This window comes from Sinocyclocheilus rhinocerous, unplaced genomic scaffold (assembly GCF_001515625.1).
Source record: "Sinocyclocheilus rhinocerous isolate Xijiao unplaced genomic scaffold, SAMN03320098_v1.1 scaffold805, whole genome shotgun sequence".
NCBI classification, from domain to species: Eukaryota; Metazoa; Chordata; class Actinopteri; order Cypriniformes; family Cyprinidae; genus Sinocyclocheilus; species Sinocyclocheilus rhinocerous.
This window is the reverse complement of record NW_015646430.1, coordinates 73,349-86,597: the sequence shown is the minus strand read 5'-3', so window position 1 is coordinate 86,597 and position 13,249 is coordinate 73,349. Positions and strand designations below refer to the sequence as shown.

Sequence of the window (13,249 nt, the reverse complement as noted above, 5' to 3'; positions counted from 1 at the left end):
ATGGAGAGAGAGAGAGAGAGAGAGAGAGAGAGAGAGAGAGAGAGAGAGAGAGTGTGTCCTCCGCACATGTGCGCACTGAGATCCAGCGCCTCCTAGTGCGCATCGCATCCCTCCCCTGCTGGAGGAACCGGCACAATGAAACATTTCATAACACCTCTGCAAACAGAATGCAGGCAGGACACTAGCGGGGATTTTTGCCAGCTATAGAAATCAGCATAATTTCATCTATTACAATACTTACAAATAAATCAAAGTTTAAATGCTCAAATATGTTGCAGTGGGAAATTAAATGCTATTAAAAAAAATGTACAAAATTGTTTACGTTTATTTTAAGTATATTTATATTTTTACCATTAAGATTTTTTGCATTGTGAAAATTTTTCATAACAATTAAGCACTTTTCCCTTTTAGTAACCTATTATAATGTAAGCTAATTAAGATCAATCAAATGACAAATAAATCAAAGTTTAAATGCACAATAACACAGTATGCTGCAGTCAGAAATAAAAAGAATAAATATTTTATAAATACACAAAGAAAAAAAATATTTTTATTGTCATTAAGATTTTTTGCATTGTGAAATATTTTTTCACGACAATTAAGCGCCTTTTCTCTTTTAGTAACCTATTGTAATGTGACTAAAATGTGACTTAAATTACAAATGAAAGTTTAAATGCACAATGATATTATGCAGAAGGAATTTAAAAGAATATGCATTTTATGAATGCATATATAAAGAATGAAACAACCCTATTTTAAAGCCTATTTATTAGCATTCAGTTTTTTTTTTTGTGTGTGTGCATTGTGACATAAAAAAAACAAACATTTAATTAACTTTTAATTTAAGTATTTATACATCATGGTAGTATTTGTTTCATTAAATTACACTGACCATATCATTCTCATTATGAAATTTAGAGCAACAACAGATAATGATTTGTTATTGACAACATTATAAATTTATTTTTTAATGTGATCATAATACAGCTCAAATCTAGAATATGATTCATGCTTGATGCACAAACAGCCATCAAAACATTAAAGTATACAGAAGGAAAGCTGAAACTGTGTAACCGGCACAGAAAGAAGCACACTGAACAAACTGGACAAAATAAACCCTGATATAATCTACTTCCATATTGACCAATTCAGGCGGATGGTGATAATTAAAACACTAATGCACTAATATTGACTGACAAAGACAGCCCTGGCACCTCTTTTGGGAGTCTTCTTTTTCCTCTCCCACATCTGGGAATCTAAATCCTATACAGTTCAGCCCTGAATGCAATCATGCGTCTCATATATTAACTGCTCATCTTTCATCTCTTACAAACTAATCTATAAGCTTATTTATCTAATGCAAAACGATAGAGCATGCCTGATTAGTTTCTAGAAAATGAAATGTAATTTATGTTCAATTAATTAATCTTTCAATTAGGCTGCATTAATATTAATTCAGACCAGTGATGATAATTAGGCCTATAATATAATATGCTAATATTGGCAGATACAATATGATCAATGTTTATATTCATATAAGCCACATTCACACGTTTTGTTTCAGTTCCACTACTGGGAAACCTATAAAGAAAAACAGCAATTTTTAATTCTATTATTATTATTATTATTATTATTATTATTGTGTTATAGTCAGCTTGAAAGTACATGAAGATTAAATTGGCTGTTATGTATTGATCTATAAGCGTCAAAGTGTGATCTGGTGTGATTTAACAGAACTGCAGCAAAAATACTCAAATTATCTTTGATTAGGACAAAACCTCATTTGAGCATTTTTGTTATTTATTATTTATGAAGCAGGCAGGTTTTTGTGAGTTATACTGTGATGTGTTATGCAAGACTGTTCCTGAACAGAGCTCACGTATACGGGAAATAACGTAACTTCATAAAATCCACAATTAAATTCATAGTGTGTGGGACAGATTAGATAACAAACCCTGAAATAGACCGTTTCTTCAAGAGACTATTGTTTTTTTGAAAATACTGTAGGCACATAATCAGCAATATATTATATAAAATAGACACACACAGTTGTATGTAATATGTAATATCAATATATATATAATATATTTTTAATATTTTTGAAATCACAAAATAATGTTCTTTTTAGCAGCATCATATGACCCCTTTAACGCAATTAACGCAGGGGCGGGGCTAGGGTTGGCCACCCCCACAACTGCTGCTTCTGTCACTTTTTCTCTTCACAAGAAGTGCATTTATTCAATCGCTGAACCAGCGCCAGGCGCGAGTCAAGCGAGCGCAGAAATGGTACTGTGCTGGCAGTGCGTGCTCTTCAATCGCACGCACAAAGGCGCCGGCGCATTTGTAGCCTGCATCCTTTCATATCAAAGCGCGAAATAAACTACATGCATGCAATGCCGTGTGCACTTAAGTCATGAAGTTACCAAAAATGCGATTAAAGCTGCCTTAAATAAAAAGATTTGTGAGAAAATATGATGCGTGTCAGATCCACGTCACGTTCAGCAGCGGCAGCTCTTAAAGAAATAACAGCCAAAGCAACCTAATAAACAGCTGCTGTGATGTCTATTAATCAAAGGACAAAGAAAAAAGAGGAATAAATAACTTTTATAGCTTTAAGGATTCACCTATATTTAATTAAGAATTTTTATGTATACTGTTAATTTTTGTTGTACTTGTACTGCCATGGAACAGAGTCTTGTACCCAAGAATTTCACCATCGTTACATTTGTGTACACGATGTGTGACAATAAAGAGATTTGATTTGATTTGATTTGACACATACACACACACATATATACACACATACACACAAATATATATATGTATACACACATTTACCTTTTTATGTATTGTAAAAATATTAAAGATCACGGTACCAGTATAATGTGTGCAGTATTTCAGGTGTGTGTGTGTTTCTGCAGAGGTGCTTTATTCACATCTGTCGAGTTCAGCTTTAAGCGCCGCCGCTGCTGTATTTCCTGCTTGTGTTGAATCATGTGCTCCTGCAGCAGCAGCAATATGGCGGGACTGACACGCGCTGACATGCTGAAATATGGCAGAAGGTCCTGCTGGATCTCTGCTGTGCTCCTGATGCTCGCGGCTCGTGTAGTCGCTCAGACGGACGCCAGTAATGTGCTGACGGTGGCCGACGCGAACTGGACGCTCATCCTGCACGGCGAGTGGATGATCAAATTGTGAGTACGGTGTGTGTGTGATCTGATCTGATCTGATCCATAAGCTGCAGGATTCAGGCGTGAATGATCAGATTAATAGCGCTGGGATTCGAGGATGCTTTGATCTGCCGTGCGCTGCAACAGTGTAACAATTTATACTGTAACAGTGTGTCTAAATAATAACAATAATGCATGTTGTGCAGCGACGGGTGTGCCGAGTTCTCACCGGAAGTGATTATAAATCTCTCTTCTTTTGCTGCAATAGTTTATATAAATGCACGCAAATCGTTTCAAATCGGCATGCTATGCTATACAGGTCTATATGCACAAATATTGTGGATGTTATTGTGTAAATAGTGGCCTACAGTGGACATGTTCACATCATCAGGGTTACACCCACATTTACATCCGATATGCAGCGATTAAATAATATTATGTATGCATGTAAATGAATCGCTCTGTTTCATGTGTTTTTATCAGTTATGCTCCGTGGTGTCCGGCCTGCCAACATTTACAAACAGACTGGGAAAATCTTGGAAGACAAAGTGAAAGTCTGGGCATATCAGTGGGCAATGTAAGGGGGTCTGAATACTTTCCGTACCCACTGTACATACACACACACATAATTAATACAATATAATTAAAATATAATACAAAAATTGTATTACTAAAATGTATTGTTATTATTACTACTAATACTACAATTACTTATTGTATTTCCTGTATGTATGCATGTATGTGTATGTGTGTGTATATATATATATATATATATATATATATATAAAATGTATGTGTATTTTTATTTTTTTTGGAACTTGGTTACAATTAGTCTGATGTCAGTGCAAAAACATCTTGACATGATGCAACAGTTGCAAGTCTGAAGATATTATAAAACAGGTTGAGCCACATTCAGAGCCGTTGAAAAGAATTATATGCGTATGATACTATCATCAATGTGAAGGCCTTATTTGCGTCCGGTCTGATCAACAGCAGTGCGTCTGGCATTTACATTGAACACTGCTGGATTGTTTGCTCACACTGTCCCTTTAAGTTTAGTCACGTGGCTCAAATGAACTACAGTGGGACTTTAAAGCAGCCAAACTTGAGTTGTGCTTTTAACAGATGACTAATTTGAATTCCTCCTGCAGTTATTATCAGCTATATTTGATGTGTGCCATCACTGAGTGACATCACAAGCAGATGAAAGCCTTTATTATTAATACCATTATATCCAGAGCCGTTTAGACGATTCTCTTTGAACACTAATTGCATTTCAAATGCAAGCAAAGATTGCATTTAAGCGGCTAATGATGCAGGTGTGAATGGAGTCTGTTGTTTTGTGCTTCCACCTGCAGCGGGGCTTGAATGGCGTCTCTCCCGTACGTTTCTGTGGAAGTCTCAGCTGGCGGCGAGAAAACGCCTGTTACTGTCAGAAAGCCGTCATGCTTTACTCTTATTACAGCGCTGCTATAGACCATTCACCGCCTTCCCATGCCGAAAGGATTTTTTTGGCCGGTATAGGATGTGCTCGCTCTTCTATCTGCATTTCTGCATCAATATATCCGTCCTCTGTTCTTTTGTTCTGCAGGTCTGAGTGGGAGGTTTCTGGTTACGACACTGCCGACTATATTTCAGTAAGTCCTCAGATGGCTGAATTTATATTCCCTAAGGTGTTATGACAAAACTGGCTTTCAAAATTTTATTTTAGGTTCCATTTTTTTTTTATTAAAAATGCCATATATTTAAAGTATAATACTGAAAAAAGCCATCTCATCCACAGCGCTAAAGATGGCAATTTCCGCAAATACGTTTCATCACGGACTATTGAGGATATCCAGGCGTATGTTGTGCAGAAAAAGTGGGCGATGGTTGAGCCGGTGCCAGGATGGAAGTCGCCATCCTCTCTTCTGTAAATACAACCTTTTCTGTCTGGAAAAAAAAGTGCTGATGTGTTTGCCTCACATAAAATTAGTTGTTCGAATTGAATACATTTGATATATAACTCCTTGCTTAAAACCATTCTTTTACAGAATGTCAGGAATGGCCTATCTCTTTCGTCTCTCCGTGTGGATCAGAGTAAGAAATATTTAGCAATTTGTTCTGTAGTATTGTCTTTAAAAAAAAGAAAAGAAAATGGTATAGTTGACCCAAAAAAATTTACATTTTGGAGAGTTGGAGAAATGTAGCTATGCATCACTTGCTCACCAATGGATCATCTGCAGTGAATGGGTGCCGTCAGAATGAGAGTCCAAACAGCTGATAAAAACATCACAATAATCCACAAGTAATCCACACCACTCCAGTCCATCAGTTAATGTCTTGAGAAGACAAAGGCTGAAACAAATCCATTATTAAGACCTTTTTAACTTCAAACCATTGCTAAAATACGAGTCCATAATCCAGTGAAAAAAAGTGGTCTGGTCTGAATCAGGAGAGAAATCTGCACAGGTGCTGTGGATTATTGTGATGTTTTTATCAGCTGTTTGGTCTCTCATTCTGGCGGCACCCATTCACTGCAGAGCAAGTAATGCAATGCTACATTTCTCCAAATCTGATGAAGAAACAAACTCATCTACATCTTGGATGACCTGAGGGTGGGTGCATTTTCAGCAAATTTAAATTTTTGGGTGAACTATTCCTTAATTCCTTAAAGTCTAAAGCTATACACTTGAGTCATGGAGCAATTTGGTAACACTTTATAATTACGTTCTATTTGTTAACATTAGCTAGTTGACATGAACCAACAATGAAAAATACTTCAAAAGCATTTATTAATCTTCTATTTTCTAATGTAAAGTCTTACTGATACTCTTACGTCCTTTTGGGTCATTTTGTGCATTCGTTCACCAAATGGAGTTTTATTTTATGAAGAAACCTTTCAAGTCTGAATTTGATCTTGTCATTTGTATTAAATATATCTCTATTTTGTCCATTTAACACAGCAAATCCACACGTACCTGATGAATACTCTCGGTATTCCTTCTTGGGGCTCTTATGTGATTTTTGCCATCATTACGCTCTTTATGGGACTGATGCTCGGCCTGGTGAGTTTAAAAACATCATTTTCACAGTTTAGATGGGTTAATGTATTATTCATGCTTCAAGCCTAAAGTGAAATGCTTTACTCTTTGCATGAAAGTACCTCATGCATAAATATTCCTGCGGACGGAGCATCGTTGCTTCAAATCTAAAAAGACCATTTACCAAAGGGAACCAACAAAGTGCACTTGACTTCATCTGATGCGAGAGCTCTATGAAGCAGATCGCACATACCGTACAGATACATGATGACTTGCACCAGAAGGAATTATATAATAAATGTTGAAAAAGAAGTTCCTACATTATACAACGGTGAGTTGTGTAACACTGCTCGATTCTGCGGCTCTTTTGAGGATACAGTGGGTGGTTCTCGCATGTAGTGGATCAAATGTTCAAAAGTGAACTTCAGCTGCTGGGTTCAGTCTAATGGTAAATATATCTCTATTAGATGCTGGTTTTGATCGCTGACTGCATTTGGCCGTCCAGACCAAAGCACAGAGAAAACAAAACAGGTGAGATTAGAAACACTTATTATTTCCTCTGCACCAATTATGTGTTTACGTTGTTTAATTATAGTTTCTAATATCACATTGTAGCATAATGCTGTTTGAAATGTTTATTATTGCATATCGCACACTGTTTTTGGTATGACTTTACAATAAGTTCCCATTAGTGTATTTATTGACATTAACAGTGAGCGATACTTTTGTATTTATTAATCTTTGTTAACTTTAGTTAATAAAAATACAACTGTTCATTGTTAGTTCATGTCAGCTCAGATCCATTAAATAATGTTAACTTTTGATTTTAATAAAGTATAAATGTTGCAATTAACATGAACTAAGTTTAATAAATACTTTAGAAATATTTTTCATTGTTAGTTCGTGTTAACTAATGTTAACAAATGGAATCTAATTGTAAAGTGTTACTACTTGTTAATATTATATAGTACACTGATTTTCAGGATAAATAACTAAAAGTATCTTGATTTTTATATAAGAGGTAAAATGACAAGATATGAAGTCTTGTTTTCTGAAAAATGTATCAATGTAATGAGTTTAAGTTTAAAACAGGAACAAAATATCTGTCTATGGGGTAAGAAAAATAAACTTAATTGAAAGGGAAAACAAGTTTTTTTTTCAGACCCCATTGACAAATATTTTTTCATGTTTTAGGCAAAAACTCACTTAATTTTGATACATTTTTTCAAAAAACACGTCTTGGTCATTTTGATTCTCAAGTTAATGCATCTTGATTTAAGAATGTTTAGATATTTGTACTGGAAAACAAGACAAAAATATTAAGTTAGAAAATAATTTTTCACAGATACATCAGTCAAACACATTGTTTTTATTATAAAAAAAAAAACACACAGATTGGTTACACAAACCAGTACTGAATCAGAGTTTTGAATCGATTCACTTAAACTAACACTTTAAATGGGAACTGATTCACATAAATTAATTGAAATATTGTTGCTTATATTTTAAAACGCAAGTGAAATCATTCCAAATATATTGTGAATATTTAATGTCCAGTTTCAGTGTTATTTTCGCATAATTGAGATACTATAATAATAGTATTAATAGTTTGAATTAGTTTTAATGTTATATTTTCCATTCTTATGTCTACATAGTTTTTATAAATTTTTATTTCAGTTTTAATTGTAGCTATTTTAGTACATTAAAGTTAATTAAATGAAAATGAGAAGCGTTTCATTGGCAACTAGCTGAAATAAGTTTAATAAAAAAAATTTAAAAAAAAGTTTGTTATTTTTTCAATAACGGTTTACTCGAGTTAATTAAATGAAAATGAGAAGCGTTTCATTGGCAACTAGCTGAAATAAGTTTAATAAAAAAAAGAAAAAAAAAAGTTTCAGTTATTTTTTCAATAACGGTTTACTCTAGTAGTTTAATAACTCTGCCCTGGTCAACTTTACTTAATAAACTCGAGGTGTTATTGAATCTTCCCTAATATAATGAATCATTTCAATCGTTGTGTCTGTACAGTTGTGATAGTGAAAGAGGAAGTCTCAGAGGAAGAGGTGGAGGACATCCTGATGGAGGAGAAGCGCGCATCTGACCTGGACAATGAGAGCGAGCGAGTGTCTGGTGACGATTCGACCGAAGAGGAAGGAGCGATGAGCGATGGAGACGCTGGCAGCGATCAGCCTCCGTCAGAGGGGGCAGCAGAGAGTTCAGTGAGGAAACGCAAACCGCAGGAGCGGAACACTACTGAGGGAACATAATGCCACTGCATAACGTCACTGCAGTTGCCACCAAAATCAAGAGGAAACTGCCATATCTGCAAGATATGCAAAGCAACGCCAGCTATCTGCTGATTTCTGCATCATACATGCAGAACGTGGTTTGTGCTTTCAGTGCATTTTACCTGCTTCTCGCTGCGGTTTAATTCAGTTTAGTTTTTAAGAGTAGTTGCTTAAACTGATTGCTGAAAGATGCCAAACATTGACAGTTTTATATTTTCTATAAATGCCAAAAATATGAATGTGCATAAATAGTCATTGTAATGCTGAAGTTACAAAAACTACATGTTTACAATGTATTAGGATGAAAATCTAAAAAAAGGCTCATATTTCACCTCAAAATACAAAAGAGAAAAATGCAGCCCGTTAATGAATAATTAATAGTTGCTGATATTTTTTTTTACATTTTGATTAAGCACATACAGTGTCACATGATCCTTCAGAAATCATTGTAATAAAGGATCATGTGACACTGAAGACCGGAGTAATGATGCTGAAAATTCAGCTTTGCATCACAGGAATAAATTAGATTTTAACAGATACTCATATAGAAAACAGCTATTTCAAATTGTAATAATTTTTCATAATGTTACTGCTTTTACTGTATCTTTAATCAAATAAATGCTGCCTTGGTGAGCAGAAGAGACATCTTTCAAAAGTATTTAAATCCTAATTATTCCAAACTCTACACAGAGGTGTAATTAATGAATTTAAATATTAAAGTATGCATGTATCATGTTAGTATTTGTTGATTTTAATAATTTTTAAAAATAAATTGTGTAATTAATTTTTCTTTTTGACTTTGTCTATAGCTTTGCTGCAGTATCCTGTTTTATACTGTAATGCAGTACAAACATATTCTGTTAGAGTAATGAAAATAACAGTACTCAGAAAAAAGTCATGATGCGTTACAATAATGAGAATTTGGGAGAAATGTGCTTAATTGTCATGAAAATGTCGCAATGCAAACCTATCAAACCTTATGATTATTTTTATTTTGGTGAAATATAAAAGCCATGTTCTTAATGAGATTCGTGCATTACACTGTTGTTTTACCACAATTCCTTAATTTGCTGTAATTTGCTGTAATGATAAACGCTTCCTCATTTGTTCATGTTTCACACTCAATCCTGACCGTTTTCAGAAGGGAATGTTCTTAAAGTATGGTCAATATGAAGAGTATTTTTTGCACTGCAGCATTCATCCACACATGATGCATATAGTGTTGAATAGCACAAAATGTCCATAATCATAGTTCCATAAACACGGCATGTTATCAGACAGATGCTTTGTGTACCAGGTCTCAGGATAAGTATTTCTCAATGATATGAAGATGTTGTTTTGTACAGTGTAGATTTGTAATGTATTCCCTGTAATTGCAAATTGAATTCATAATTTGCACAATAAAACTTTGACAATGTCTTTGGTATTAAAATCGGTGCAGTCTTTGACTGGCGGCTCGACGGTCAATTGCCTTTCTTTTTTATACTCTGGACAGACTGTTTAAATCTGCGTAGCAAATAAACGTTGGTAATTTTTGTAAGCTGTAACCAGCACAGAAGGACACCAGCACATCTGTTCAACGTTTCTGTGTCCCTTATCATATGCTGAACATCTATTGTCAATTTATTGTCATTGTATTGTGTGAGAGATTGTTATATTGTTAATATCGTGTAAGCTGTTCATAACTGCTGGGTTTGTGTGTTCATTAAACGGTTTGACTTGATACGAAGCATTTTGGATTTTAGTTTGTCATGTCAGCTTTAAAGATGATTTTGGTTCAAAAAGAACATTACTACAGGCAAAAATATTTTTTTATGCACTGGTCAGTTTTGAGATTTTGGGCTGTTTGGCTTTTCATAACGTGTCGTTTCAGACAAGTGGAAAGAAATCCAAAATACACTTCTAAGTGTTCATTTTATAACACTTTATCTATCTGCATCTTTAATTATAAAACAATTTTTAAAGAGCTGTTTTCTCAAAATGAGTTTTTTTTTTCTATCCACTTCAGCAGCACTTACACCAAAACTTATAGTTTTACTCCTATATGTATTCTTACAGTTTTTATAGAAGGGCTTGTTCATATAGCATTTGCCTAATTCTATTATTGTAGAGTTTTTTTCTCTACTTCAGCAGCACTTACACACACCAAAACTTACAGTTTTATTCCTATATATATTCTAAAGGTTTTTACTGAAGGGTTTGTTCATATATCATTCGCCTGAATTTTATTCCCAAAAACAGTGAAAATGTATTTTTTTCTGGCTGTTGACAGTATTTTGTGATTTATGGAGTGATAGAAAAAAAAATCCAAAATGCCTTCTGTAAAAACCGTTAACTCTAATATGTCAACAAAATGAAATCATTTTGAACCTGGCTTAATCCAATATTCATATTTATGTTCTGGAAAATGCAAATTAGTGAATATTTAAACATAATATTTCACAGAACTTGTAATACAAAGTTTGCAATAGATTCTTAATGTAATCAATCAACTGGGGAAGTATGGTGATATCTACTAGTTGATTTTTTTTTTTGATTATCCTATTCACCTGTAGTGTTTTGCCTCAAAATGGAAACAGCACTGGGATAAAATACATTTCAAAAGCATCACTATATATAATGTTTAAAGGACACAAGTAACACAACTGTTTACATAGAACATCTGTAAAAAGAGGTCAGGGTTTGACTGGTTAGCATGGGTCAGTTAGTCTCTATTATTAAATAACATAAGTACACCATTCATGATTCAGCTGCCAAGAATCATTTACTTGGACTAGTATTCACAAGTAGCCATGTATTTTGAATAATTAAACATTATTTTTTCAAGTGATAAATAATTTTAATTATTTTCTAATCATTTTCCTTTTTTTTGTTGTTTTGTTGCGGTGTTCTTTAAAAAACTCAAATGGACTTACATGTTAGATGGTCAGGATGGTCACCTTCAGAAATGTGGCAAATTTCATCTCACATGTGTCCAACTGAGCCACTGAGCTGAATGCAAACAGATAGCGTAAACATTCAAGTCTTTTTTGAAACTGAATTAACTGCAGAAACTAGGGCTGATATGCAGTTAGTGTTGTGTAGTTTTTCTCAAGCCTGGTCCTGAAGCGCCCAGCATGCACAGTGGCCACGTCTCCCTAATCAAACACACCTGATTCAACTCATCAGGATTATTAGAAAATCCGAGACCTGAAATAAGCATCAGATAATGGAAACATCCAATATGTGCAATGTTGCAGGATCCTTCATGCATGAACTCCAAACAAATAAACTCAATCTATAAGCTAGTTAAAACTAAAATTACAACCATAAAAAAATCTGTTACTTGAAATAAAATAAAATATTTAAAAAAGTATTATTAAACTTATTTGTTAGTAATTTTTAGTAATTGTTAGTACTTTTTCATTTTATTTAGTTTAACTTGGTGAACTAAAACAACAACTATATATATACAGTATATATATATATATATATATATATATAGATAGATAGATATATAATTCAAACTATATAGACATCTAAAAAAGCTAATAAAAATGACAAAAACAATAAAATTACTAAAACTTTAAAATTAATGTGAAAAATTCAAAATATTATTAAAAACTATAATAATATCTCAATGATACTAAATAACACCACAAATTATTACACTTATTCTGTGTAAGTGAATGAATGAATAGACATTAAATATTATTGTGTAATAATTTTTTTTTTTTTTAATTATGTAAAAATAATTGCCATGGCTTGCTCGAAGAGACCTGAAACTAGCAAACATTGTCCAACAGTTTGGCTGAATTGATTTCACTTGATCTCAAAAACCTTTATATCTGCTTAAATGCTTGATTCAAATGAGGTTTTTATAGACAAATACAAATATAAGATGTACGACCAACATTGTATTTTAAATGTATGTTGTAAGAGTGGAAGAAGAAAAAAACAAACAAAAGCAAAACAACATCAAACCTGTTCCTCCTTCAACAGTGTTTAAATGCAAAACATGAAGTTGGTTGATGAACATCCAGAATTAGCAGAGCTGGAATATGAGAGCCATTTCAGTTGTGTCTTCATGACTTGGTTTTCATAGGAATTGGTTAACTGGGACAATAGTAATTTTAATAAAGGTTTTGAAGGAATGAGCATTTGATAGTTTGTTAACTGATGTTCTGGTCTGTGTGGTGTGACGTGAAGTCGAGGTGTGTGAGCAGCTGTTGTGAAGCACTGCAAAGCTGTTACGTAAAGCTGCAGAGGAGGCTGAGAGGAGACGCGCATCTCAACATCCTACACACACTGAAGTTTGTGCTGGAGGAGAAAATACTGCCATGGTTTACACTCACAGAAGCGAGAATCTCACGAAACCTGTCAGAAGTATGTCTTCAACATATTCCACTCCAAGAAATTAGATTTTGTCAACTGAATGAAGCCTAATTTCGGACCTTCAAGACACAGTTATATTATCTGATGACAATTACACCAAAAAAAAAGTATTAAAAAACTTTAAAAATTAAGTTTCATTATTTAGGACCTTCAAGACATTTTATTACATTATTTGATGACAATTAAGCAAAAAATTTAAAAACGACTAAAAACGAAAAAAATTATGTTCAATTATTTAAATTAATAGAACTAAATAAATGAATACAATAAAATGTATATATATAAAATAATATAAGTGATGATAATAATAATAATAATTATAAATATATATATATATATATACAGTATATATATATATGTGTGTGTGTGTATGTATGCATGCATGCATGTGTAC

The 13,249-nt window shown here is 33.5% G+C and overlaps 1 protein-coding gene and 1 long non-coding RNA gene across 2 annotated transcripts; one reads left to right on the top strand and one right to left on the bottom strand.

Annotated features, from left to right (window-relative positions):
* The first annotated feature begins 3,014 nt into the window (after nucleotides 1–3,014).
* On the top strand, nucleotides 3,015–8,834 carry LOC107707805 (thioredoxin-related transmembrane protein 1-like). The gene is made up of 8 exons (XM_016511898.1): nucleotides 3,015–3,194; nucleotides 3,654–3,762; nucleotides 4,755–4,807; nucleotides 4,954–5,082; nucleotides 5,204–5,249; nucleotides 6,116–6,217; nucleotides 6,661–6,724; nucleotides 8,222–8,834. The coding sequence occupies exons 1-8, from the start codon at nucleotides 3,019–3,021 to the stop codon at nucleotides 8,458–8,460; spliced, it is 918 nt and encodes a 305-aa protein (XP_016367384.1). The 5' UTR covers nucleotides 3,015–3,018; the 3' UTR covers nucleotides 8,461–8,834.
* LOC107707806 (uncharacterized) lies at nucleotides 5,027–11,628 on the bottom strand. The gene is made up of 3 exons (XR_001636300.1): nucleotides 11,397–11,628; nucleotides 6,131–6,214; nucleotides 5,027–5,102 (listed from the first exon to the last, which is right to left on the bottom strand). It is a non-coding gene; the product is annotated as an uncharacterized LOC107707806 (long non-coding RNA).
* Between the last annotated feature and the right edge of the window lie 1,621 nt (nucleotides 11,629–13,249).

Excerpts from the sequence above, each read along its gene's own strand:
- LOC107707805 (XM_016511898.1), top strand. The coding sequence starts at position 3,019 with ATGGCGGGACTGACACGCGCTGACATGCTGAAATATGGCAGAAGGTCC. Across the intron at positions 3,195-3,653 it reads GGCGAGTGGATGATCAAATT|TTATGCTCCGTGGTGTCCGG; the intron begins GTGAGTACGGTG and ends TGTTTTTATCAG. Across the intron at positions 5,083-5,203 it reads AAGTCGCCATCCTCTCTTCT|AATGTCAGGAATGGCCTATC; the intron begins GTAAATACAACC and ends ATTCTTTTACAG.